Here is an 11,770-nt window from a genome sequence, read left to right as displayed (position 1 = left end):
TTAGCAAATTGAGGTAACTAAACTGCTTGGATTAACCCGGGATTGTAAACTGTCATGGCAGTGACATGCGTGACATGCGCAGGTACCATAGCAGATATTTCTGGTTTATGTAGTCCAAACACTTATAAGTCATAAAACCCACTCTCTTTGGTCAAGCATACACAGTAGACTTGAGCGGTATAACATATAATGGGGTATTTGGAAAACGCCACAGGATATTCTTTCAACTGATGAAACTTCCTTTTATTTTTTATAAATGTGAATATTTGTTGCTAAGTAAATACCTGCAGTCAACTTGTGCAAAACATTAGGAATTAAAGATTGCGTTCTTCATTTCACCTGTCGCAATTTTTTATTACGAAGCTTACCTGTAGTCCCCAGTCGTGGTGTTTATTTACAAGCACACAAGGACGAGAGACCGGAGTCTCACTGTTGTGCAGCACACGCCAGGTGATCTAGTTACAGTATGGAATTCACAACTAAATACATTTACATTTAAGTCATTTAGCAGACGCTCTTATCCAGAGCGACTTACAAATTGGTGCATTCACCTTATGACATCCAGTGGGACAGTCACTTTACAATAGTGCATCTAAATCTTAAAGGGGGGGGGTGAGAGGGATTACTTATCCTATCTTAGGTATTCCTTAAAGAGGTGGGGTTTCAGGTGTCTCCGGAAGGTGGTGTTTGCCTGCTAGACATCTTATAACTATTAAGTTAGCAGTCTGAAATGTGTGAAATGCTCTGCAGTTGTGCATTTGGCTTGCTTCGCTTGGTAACAGAAGACAATTCCCTCCTGGATCAAGAGCCTTGCTGTTTAATATTTGTTTTGTGCATGCAGCGAACAGTGAGTAGCATTGAGTTACTTGTATACTTGTTTAGTTCAGAGACTGTACATAATGTTCGCAATGTGCTTTTTAGCATTTAGTTAGCCTTCTCTATGAGAATGTATATGTAATTGTTATCATTGCTAACGTTTGGATTAGAGGAGTTTGAAAACAGCGCCCCTTGTAGGTATGAAGATATGACAATCTTGATACTGCCCAAGCCTAATACACAGACCAAGTTTTATTACTGTAAGTTTATTACATAAAAGAAACAACAGTTTCCATATATTTCATTGGAGGCTGTTGGGAGGAGCTATAGGATGACAGACTCATTGCAGAGGCTGGAATGGAAAAATGAAACGGTGTCAAAGACATCAAACATATGGAAACCACACGATTGACTCTGTTCCATTTACTCCATTCCAGCCATTACAAATGAGGCAATCCTCCTATAGGTCCTCCCACCAGCCTCCTCTGATATTTACAGGACAAGTGACGACACTTAAGAGTAACAGCATCATGGCTCTGGGGTTGTAGACGCTCACATTTACAATGCTTGCAGTGTGTGTGTGTGTGCGAGCGCGAGTACAAAGGTGTGTGTGTTCAGCTGTGTTGCTTGCGGTGTCGTCTTGCTGCTGCCTGCTGATGTCCATCTTGTCTCGTCTCTGCCGGGTGGTCTCTCTCAAGTCCTCCTGTCTCCTGGGCGGGCATGGTGGTCAGCCACTGGTGGTAGTAGCCACGGAAACCATCAATCTGAGACAGGTAGGTGTTCCTAAACTTATACTGACGGAGAGAGGGAGAGCGAAAGAGGGGTAGGGAAAGAGAGAAAGATGTGAGACTCAAACACATGATCTGTTGTTTCTGCACTTGTAATGACAAGCCGATGGACATGATTAGATACCACCTGCACATGCCCTCTCCTCCCTACCTGGTTATAGTTGGGTGGGTACTGGGAGGCGTGTTCTAGCTGAGTGATGATGATGTCATTAGGTGGGACGTTGTGTTCCCTCATGGCTCTAAGCACCAGCCTCAGATACACATAGTCCAGCCTCCTGCTGGCACAGCCAATAAGAGCAGAGAACACCTGCACACTGGGCTGCACCCCCGCCGCCTGCAAGAAACAGAGGGGATTCTAATAAACTGGCCAGGATGATTGCATTTGTTTTGGAACCGGGTTGCCTCCCAGGTGAGAGACGGACGTCCCGTCGGCTTAGGTTATGCACGTGGTGTAAGGAGTAGGATTGTGTTTTCACATGCAAAAATGATTGCTCTGATAAATACTTTTATTTATTTATCTGCCTTCTCAATGAAAACTACTTAGAAAATTCAAACATTTTATCGAAAGGAGTTGTTGATTTATTGTGAACTATGCTGCATTGTTGACAATATGATCGAGCAGTAGGGTGGGCCTCTTCCACCTAGCTTCACCCCGGTCACGTGACACCATAGCTCAGTTCAACCCGGGGCAACGTAATCATGTGTGTGTGTGTGTGTGTTACCTGCATGTCCCCCAGCAGCTGTAGGGCATCTGTCTGTCTGTTGCAGCCCAGAGCCAGACTGCCGTACGTCCGTACATCCGCACGCACACGTCTTTCCTGCATCACACACATCACCGCCTGACACACACACACACACACACACACACACACACACACACACACACACACACACACACACACACACACACACACACACACACACACACACACACACACACACAGTTAGAAAACATACACACCTTGCAACAACATTGGTATAACTTCAGAGCCCTATACTACGTAAGTGGTTTGAGGAGGTAACTTTGGCCAACTCTGAGTTCAACTCGGGGATAACAGATACCACGAAGGGGGCTCACCTTTTAGCCAGGTACATTTCTATGGCAACGAATCCTTCAGAACTGACCTGCTCCGTGGCAGGCTAACTCCACTTACCATGAAAGTAATGGCTGAGCCACTAGTTGAGGGTGAATGAAATATAAGATTCCCTCCCTCTTGCAAAGACTGCATCATCACCCCTTTCATTTGAGGAAGACTGATGAAATATTTTATTAATCAAGTTTTTTTGTATTTAAAAATAGTCATGTTAAAATTCCTATCACATTGCACATTTAGTAATGACAGAATGCATTTGAAAGTTCACGCATAGTAAAAGTTGTTTATGACTTGTTATTTTATCGATAGGAGTGGGGAAAAAAAGGTGCTTGTGCAATGATAAGCATCCGAAAGCACACCAAAGATGGCATTAACGAGATGTGATCAAATAAAGACAGCACTTCAACAAACCTATTTCACACCATAACGTGCTGAATTTGCAAGATCTCTTTTCCTTCATCTTGCTTTCCGCACAAATAAAAATGGTGCACCGACTCGCCCATAGATTGACGTTTCAGCATCGTCTCGATGGAGTTTGGCGTTCGACTAGCTGCGTGCAACATGCACACGCAGTTACAAGCCTGCTAAAGCAATATCCAGCGTCGTAGTACGGTTGAAGCCTGAGCTGGAAAGTGAAGCTAACTGAAGCCGGCTAGCTTTAGTAAAACCCTGAGTAGATCTGGTTTAAAATGTAGTATACCTCTCAGTTGTGTGTGTGTGTACATAGTGATGGTGTGTGTGTACCTTAGCCTCTTGTAGGTCTCCAGCACGTGCTGCCCTGCGGATCACACTGTTGTAGAACGCTGCGTCCAGCTTCACACCGTGTTGCTTAGCGACTGCCAGCAGGCTGTGCAGTGATTGGATGCCGGGCTCCATGGTGTCAGCTAATAGTGTGAGAGTTCTGATGTCTGGGCAGAGTCCCGCAGTGGCCATCTTATCCAGGAAGCCCTGGGCCCCGCCCATCAGCGCCAGCCTATCGAACATTCCGCTCACCACACCAAGCGAGACCACACCCCCCTCTTCAGCCCTGCCCACTGATAGGTCCAGCAGGTTGGGGGGGTGGGAACTGGTTCCTGACAGACAGGGGAGAGAGCCAATGGGAGCCTCTTGCTCTCCTCCCTTCCTCACCATCACCAGTTGGGTTGTTATCGGGGCGACCACACTACTGTCCGGGTCGCTATGGTGACTGAGGATGTTGCTAGGGTCATTGCTATGGTTATTGGGGTCATTGCTACGGCGAGTGGCGTCATTGTTATGGTGACTAAGGTCGTTGTCGGGGTGTTGTGTGAACAGTTGACTCTCCAGAGCGTCGACGTCCAGTGGAGCCGACCCCTGACTCCTGACCTTTACCGCTTGACCTTCCTGGCCGCAATCAGAGGTCAGCAGCAGGGCAGAGGCCACGGCGGGGTTACCTATCCCACAATCTCTAGCAGCGCGGAGCAGCAGGTTGTAGTTCTGGACGTCGGGACGAATCCCCATCCTCAACATCTGACGATACACCTAACACACACACACATACACAACAGTTTTAGAAGTTTGAATAAATGTGTGTGCGTGTGTATAATGTGTGTGCGTGTGTTACCTGCAGGGCCTGTCTGAAGCCAGTGTCTCGGTCTCTCACACAGCCCATCAGCAGGAAGTGGAAGGTCTCCTGAGTTACTGCATGACCAGCCTGTAGCATGTCCTACAAACAAACAAACGCATACACTTTGTTTGGATGTACAAAGGCCCTGAATATCTCATAAAGAGAAACATTTTAAATCTAATATGGTCTTATGTTTTTATTGTCTATAGAGGTCAAGGGATAAGTGTGTGTAGATAGGCTCTGAGGTGTTTGGTGAGGGAAAGTGTTAGAGGTCAGGGGCTAAAGTTACCCGTAGTGTGTGTAAACAGGCTCGAAGGTGGTTGGTGAGGGCGTGGGTCTTCAGCAGGGCATGGTATGTGATGTCACTGAGGGGATGGTTCTTCCGCCGCAGCTCCTGCTCCAAGTGGATGGCTTGCTGCAGCCCGGCTTGTTTCCGTGGTGACTCGGCACAGGCGTTGAACAGAGCGGTGTAGGTGGCGTCGCTAGGAACCAGACCTCTCTTCTTCATCTGTCACCCACACAAACACAAACACATCACATTAAACACATACACCATAATTATCATCATCTGGGGTGAGGGAGAAACATATGTGTGTGTCTGTGTGTGTTTGAGAGTCACTGTCCATGTACAGAGTTTCCATATAGTGCACCGCTGCTAAATCGTGGCCGCCACCGCAAAAATAAATACAATTTATTTAAAAAATTGGGATGGTGTAACATTTTCAGTGTTAAGTTAAATGACTAAAACTAGATATAAAGTGTATAGAAAAGATAATGGATCTATATATTTTTTAAACAAGATCATCTCTGAGAACTGGACCATCAGGGATAATCTAACATGTTAATGCATGGCATGGGGGGCCCCATTGATTTTGTTATGTTTGAGTCACTCAGATAGCACAAGAACAAACTACAAAACATGGAAAAATGTGTATAATTGCAGAAATCTTGATTTAAAACAGCAACATTTTGTCTCTGAGGTCAAGAGGGCCTCTAAAACTGCACCATAGGCCATGCCCACCATCTCCCTCCCCCGCTAACTTTGCCATCGCTGCTGAAAAGAATCCTAGTGAAAACACTGGTGTGTGTGTGTGCACGGGGGTGTGTGTGTGCCCGGGTGTGTGTGTGTGTGTGTGTGTGTGTGTGTGTGTGTGTGTGTGTGTGTGTGTGTGTGTGTGTGTGTGTGTGTGTGTGTGTGTGTGTGTGTGTGTGTGTGTGTGTGTGTGTGTGTGTGTGTGTGTGTGCACGGGTGTGTGTGTGTGTGTGCCTGGGTGTGTGTGTACGTGCACAGGTGTGTGTGTGTGTGTGTGTGTGTGCACGGGTGTGTCTGGTCTCAATACTTACGTCGTTGAAGAGTTTGAAGGCGTGTTTGAGATGTCCTGCTCGCCCACAGCCTCCTATCAGGACAGTGTAGTTATATTCCTCAGGTGGGAGTCTTTCTCCCTCCAACATCTCCCTCTGGAACATGGACAGGGCTTCAGACAGCTGAGGGTTAGAGTTCAGGGGTCAGGGGTTACAGGTCAGAACAGTATAGTTACACTTTTCAGGTTGGAGCCTCTTTATCTCCAACATCTCACACAGGAACGTGAACCGCAGACATTAAAACTAGTAGATAGTGACGTCATCCACGTATTCCTATGGAAAACCAGATGGCACAAGAAGTATTTGAAGTGCACCATATTGCTGAATTGCAACCATAAAACGCTGGGGATAATGGTGAAAGTGGCCGTAACTAGCAATGGATCATGGTCAATGTAGTGGTTTTCATCCTGCCTGAGACTCAACCTGAGCCTCCTTGTAACCTGCAGTCCTCTGTGACGACAAATGTATATACAGTACCAGTCAAAAGATTGGACACACCTACTCATTCAAGGGTTTTTCTATATTTTTACATTTTACACATTGTACAACAATAGTGAAGACATCAAACTATGAAATAACACATATGGAATCATGTAGTAACCAAACAAGTGTTAACCGAATCAAAATATATTTTATATTTGATTCTTCAAAGTAGCCACCCTTTGCCTTGATGACAGCTTTGCATACTCTTGGCATTCTATCAAACAGCTTCACCTGGAATGCTTTTCCAACAGTCTTGAAGGAGTTCCCACATATGCTGAGCACTTGTTGGCTGCTTTTCCTTCACTCTGCGCTTCAACTCATCCCAAACCATCTCAATTTGGTTGAGGTTGGGTGATTGTGGAGGCCAGGTCATCTGATGCAGCATGCCATCACTCACCTTCTTGGTCAAATAGCCATTTCACAGCCTGGAGTTGTGTTGGGTCATTGTCCTGTTGAAAAACAAATTATTGTTCCACTAAGCGCAAACCTGATGGGATGGCGTATCGCTGCAGAATCCTGTGGTAGCCATGCTGGTTAAGTGTGCCTTGAATTCGAAATAAATCACAGACAGTGTCATAAGTAAAGCACCCCCACACCACCTCCTCCATGCTTCACCGTGGGAACCACACATGCGGAGATCATCCGTTCACCTACCCTGCGCCTTACAAAGACACGGCAGTTGTATTTCTAAAATGTGGACTCATCAGTCCAAAGGGCAGATTTCTACAGGTCTAATGTCCATTGCTTGTGTTTCTTGGCCCAAGCAAGTCTCTTCTTCTTATTGGTGTCATTTAAAAGTAGTTTCTTTGCAGCAATTCGACCATGAAGGCCTGATTCACACAGTCTCCTCTGAACAGTTGATGTTGAAATGTGTCTGTTACTTGAACTCTGTAAAGCATTTATTTGGGATGCAATTTCTGAGGCTGTTAACTCTAATGAACGTATCCTCTGCAGCAGAGGTAGCTCTGGGTCTTCCTTTCCTGTGGCGGTCCTCAGGAGAGCCAGTTTCATCAAAGCGCCTGATGGTTTTTGCAACTGCACTTGAAGAAACTTTCAAAGTTCTTGAAATTTCCATATTGACTGACCTTCATGTCTTAAAGTAATGATGGACTGTCGTTCTCTTTGCTTATTTGAGCTGTTCTTGCCATAATATGGACTTGGTCGTTTACCAAATAGGGGCCATCTTCTGTATACCACCCCTACCTTGTCACAACAAATTTAACAAGGCACACCTGTTAATTGAAACGCATTCCAGATGACTACCTCATGAAACTGGTTGAGAGAATGCCAAGAGTGTCCAAAGCTGTCATCTAGGCAAAGGTTGGCTACTTTGAAGAATCTCAAATATAAAATATGGTTGGTTACTACATGATTCCATATGTGTAATTTCATAGTTTTGATGTATTTGCCATTTTTCTACAATGTAGAAACCCTGGAATGATTAGGTGTGTCCAAACTTTTCACCGGTACTGTAGTAGGCAGAATGGGTCACTATTTAAATATCTTGATTTGTAGCAAACTTTAAAATAATTCACCGTGGGGATCGAACTTGATCATGCTACACTAATTTTAGAGCCCTGAACCTTCATAACATAACCGCAAATGTATTTTGTGGCTTTTCTAGCGTCCGTAATTTACATAGGCTTTCTAGGGCAAATCAGTGCTTTTGGCACTGCTAGGTTGCTATGCAGTAGCTGACCAACAAAGCTTGTGACTTAACGCTCCAGAACAAACATTGGGGGCCTGACAGGAACAGTTCCTCCGGCAGCTGGGGGTTGGGGTCAGAGGTCAGGGCAGTGTAGTTATACTCCTTAGGTTGGAGCCTCGCCCGCTCTGGAACATGGACAGGGCCTCAGACAGCTGGGGGTTAGAGGCCACAACAGTGTATTTATACTCTTCAGAGTGGAGACTCTCCTTCCAACACATCACTCTGGAACATAAACAGAGCCTCCGACAGCTGGGGGTTGGGGTCATGGGTTAGAGGTCAGGGCCGTGTAGTTCTACTCCTTTAGGTTGAAGCCTCTCCCGCTCTGGAACATGGACAGGGCCTCAGACAGCTGGGGGTTAGAGGCCACAACAGTGTATTTATACTCTTCAGAGTGGAGACTCTCCTTCCAACACATCACTCTGGAACATAAACAGAGCCTCCGACAGCTGGGGGTTGGGGTCAGGGGTTAGAGGTCAGGGCCGTGTAGTTCTACTCCTTTAGGTTGAAGCCTCTCCCGCTCTGGAACATGGACAGGGCCTCAGACAGCTGGGGGTTAGAGGCCACAACAGTGTATTTATACTCTTCAGAGTGGAGACTCTCCTTCCAACACATCACTCTGGAACATAAACAGAGCCTCCGACAGCTGGGGGTTGGGGTCAGGGGTTAGAGGTCAGGGCCGTGTAGTTCTACTCCTTAGGTTGAAGCCTCTCCCGCTCTGGAACATGGACAGGGCCTCAGACAGCTGGGGGTTAGAGGCCACAACAGTGTATTTATACTCTTCAGAGTGGAGACTCTCCTTCCAACACATCACTCTGGAACATAAACAGAGCCTCCGACAGCTGAGGGTTAGGGATCAGAGGTTAGGGGTCAGAGGAATGTAGTTATTAACCTACTCTTCAGGATGGAGTTTCTCTCCATCCAACATCTCAGCCTCAAGCATGGGTTATGCTCCCCTGCTCAGACGTTAATGATGCATGCCAGACCTTACAACGCCTGAATAGGTATTTTAAGTATCAGCTAACCACATCATGTTATAGCAATCTGGTGGCTGTCGATGACGTTTCACGCAACCATTCCTCCCTCACTACCTCATTCTCTTTCTCAGGTGTCTGATACAGAGACATATGATGAGGGGACAGAGAAAGAAAGATGAGAACCAGAGGGGGTGATTGATAAAGAAAGAGATCGCTGTACCTTGTTCTCCTTGATGAGTCTTTTACACTGGAGGAAGTACCAGTACTGTGTGTTCCTCCGACCAGTCCTAGATCTGAAGGCCTCCGGCTCCCTCTCCTCCTCCTGCCCGGCCGCCTGCCTCTCCTCCCGGTACAACATATCCTGCAGCTCTGGGGTGGTCTTCCGGAAGGCCCGTCTGGAGGAAAAATCAGCGGAAAGAGATCCGAAGTCCTCAACGCCCAGGTCGCTCCCAGCCCGGCCCATGCGGGCGGGAGCGGTCGGTGATTCCTGGACATCCCTGGTTCTTCTAGAACTCACCGACACAGACCCTGTGAAGGCTCTTCGGTTGATGTCCGTTACCGGGTGAACCGACCAGGAACGTGGAGCTCTCACAGTGCTACCGGAGCCCAAGCTCGACAGACCTCGTGCAGTCTGAGTAGAGCCGTATCTGACGACGTAGTCTACGATGCTTCTCCCATTCCTCAAACACGATCGAGACACACACTGCAACATCTTTACAGTCCTGGGTGTACAGTAGCTAGCTAGAGTTAGCTAATCTCGGGGTTACTTGTAACTTGTTAGCTATCAACCGTTCATATTACACGAATAAATGCAGTATGACAATTCTTCTTCAAAATCCTACCGTGTAGAAGTCTAATGTTTTGGTTTCAACCATGTTTATTTATGTCAGAGTACACACAGCCGTCGTCAACTCATGAAGACCTGCAAGGAAAACGCAAGCATGTTTTTCCATATATCTACCAGACAAAACAGGTCAATAATCGAGTAAAGTCTTGTACTGGTAAAACGTCTAATAATGTATGTATTTGAAACGTGTTGTTGAGACGACCATACATAGTGTACAGGTTCCGTGATTATTAAATGTCTTCATATTGACGTTGTTTCTGATAAATCAGACCGATATATCGGGGATAGATTAGCAAGGCTGTCACATTTTTGGAGGTCAGACTTCTTCGTGTCTTGTTAGGTCTCCAGCGGGACAGAACAGAGAACAACTGTCATCTACAGGAAAAAAATTGAACTGCAAATGTGTCCACCCATAGAATGAACAGAGATTCAAACTTCATCTGTAAATAAAATGACATGGACATTTAATTTCTCATTAATCCATAACAAAAATTTTCCTATTCTTTTTTATTCTCTCTATCAGTTCTGCTACTTCTGGGAGAGAGATGGAGGGAGTGAGAGAGAGGGAGAGAGAGTGTGTGAGAGAGAGACTACATATACATAATATGACATTTGAAATGTCTTTATTCTTTTGGAACTTCTGTGAGTGTAATGTCTACTGTTCATTTGTATTGTTTATTTCACTTTTGTATATGATCTACTTCATTTGCTTTGGCAATGTTAACATATGTTTCCCGTGCCAATAACAGCCCTTGAATTGAATTGAATTGAGAGAGAGCCATATGTGAATTGATTGCCCCCCATCTATCTTCAGAGTTCGTACTGTTAGGTGACCTAAATTGGGATGTGCTTAATACCCCGGCCGTCCTACAATCTAAGATAGATGTCCTCAATCTCACACAAATGATCAAGGAACCTACCATGTACAAGCCTAAATCCGTAACATCATCCTGACCAACTTGCCCTCTAAATGCACCTCTGCTGTCTTCAACCAGAATATCAGCAATCACTGCCTGATTGTCTGCGTCCGTAATTGGTCCGCGGTCAAACGACCACCCCTCATCACTGTCAAACGCTCCCTAAAACACTTCAGCAGGCTTTTCTAATCAACCTGACCTGGGTATTCTGGAAGAATATTGACCTCATCCCGTCAGTAGAGGATGCCTGGTTGCTCTTTAAAAGTGCTTTCCTCGCCATCTTAAATAAGCATGCCCCACTCAAAAAAATGTCAAACTAAGAACAGATATAGCCCTTGGTACCACCCCAGACTTGATTGCCCTTGACCAGCACAAAAACATCCTGTGGCGTTCTGCATTAGCATCGAATAGCCCGTGCGATATGCAACTTTTCAGGGAAGGAACCAATATACTCAGGAACCAATATACACAGTCAGTTAGGAAAGCTAAGGATAGCTTTTTCAAACAGAAATTTGCTTCCTGTAGCACTAATTCTGAAACTGTAAAGTCCATAATGTCATCATGAGGCAGGAAAATTATCTGGTGTGGCCACCAGCTGTATAAAGTACTGAAATGCTTTTCCTCCTCATGGACTGCATCAGATTTGCCCGTTCTTGCTGTGAGATGTTACCCCACTCATCCACCAAGCCACCTGCATGTTCCCAGACATTTCTGGGGGAATGGTCATAGCCCTCACCCTCCAATCCAACAGGTCCCAGATGTGCTCAATGGGATTGAGATCCGGGCTCTTCGCTGGCCCTGGCAGAACACTGACATTCCTGTCTTGCAGGAAATCATGCACAGGACGAGCAGTATGGCTGGTGGCATTGTGCTGGAGGGTCATGTCAGGATGAGCCTGCAGGAAGGGTACCACATGAGGGAGGAGAATGTCTTCCCTGTAACGCACAGCATTGAGATTGCCTGCTATGACAACATGCTCAGTCCGATGATGCTGTGACACATCGCCCCAGACCATGACGGACCCTCCACTTCCAAATCTATCCCGCTCCAGAGTACAGGCCTCGGTCTAATGCTCATTCCTTCCATGATAAACACGAATCCGGCCATCACCCCTGGTGAAACAAAACCACAACTCGTCAGTGAAGAGCACTTTCTGCCAGTCCTGTCTGGTCCAGCTACGGTGGGTTTGTGCCCAA

General features: G+C 46.0%; 1 protein-coding gene across 1 annotated transcript; it reads right to left on the bottom strand.

The window, feature by feature from the left end:
• Positions 1-801: 801 nt before the first annotated feature.
• On the bottom strand, positions 802-9,897 carry ptcd1 (pentatricopeptide repeat domain 1). The gene is made up of 8 exons (XM_046356843.1): positions 9,031-9,897; positions 5,628-5,768; positions 4,573-4,791; positions 4,281-4,382; positions 3,443-4,198; positions 2,327-2,443; positions 1,756-1,938; positions 802-1,610 (listed from the first exon to the last, which is right to left on the bottom strand). Exons 1-8 carry the CDS (start codon positions 9,520-9,522, stop codon positions 1,431-1,433), a joined length of 2,190 nt encoding a protein of 729 aa, XP_046212799.1. The 5' UTR covers positions 9,523-9,897; the 3' UTR covers positions 802-1,430.
• Positions 9,898-11,770: the final 1,873 nt, after the last annotated feature.

The sequence above is a fragment of the Oncorhynchus gorbuscha genome, linkage group LG07 (genome assembly GCF_021184085.1).
Source record: "Oncorhynchus gorbuscha isolate QuinsamMale2020 ecotype Even-year linkage group LG07, OgorEven_v1.0, whole genome shotgun sequence".
NCBI classification, from domain to species: Eukaryota; Metazoa; Chordata; class Actinopteri; order Salmoniformes; family Salmonidae; genus Oncorhynchus; species Oncorhynchus gorbuscha.
Note: the sequence above shows the minus strand (reverse complement) of the source record. Positions and strands in the feature narration are given on the sequence as shown.

Bases quoted from the DNA above. Each gene is read 5' to 3' on its own strand.
- ptcd1 (XM_046356843.1), bottom strand. From the start codon at position 9,522: ATGTTGCAGTGTGTGTCTCGATCGTGTTTGAGGAATGGGAGAAGCATC. The intron at 4,383-4,572 runs GTAACTTTAGCC...GTTTGTTTGTAG, and splicing joins CCTGTTTACACACACTACGG to GACATGCTACAGGCTGGTCA. The intron at 2,444-3,442 runs GTACACACACAC...TGTGTGTGTCAG, and splicing joins GAGACCTACAAGAGGCTAAG to GCGGTGATGTGTGTGATGCA.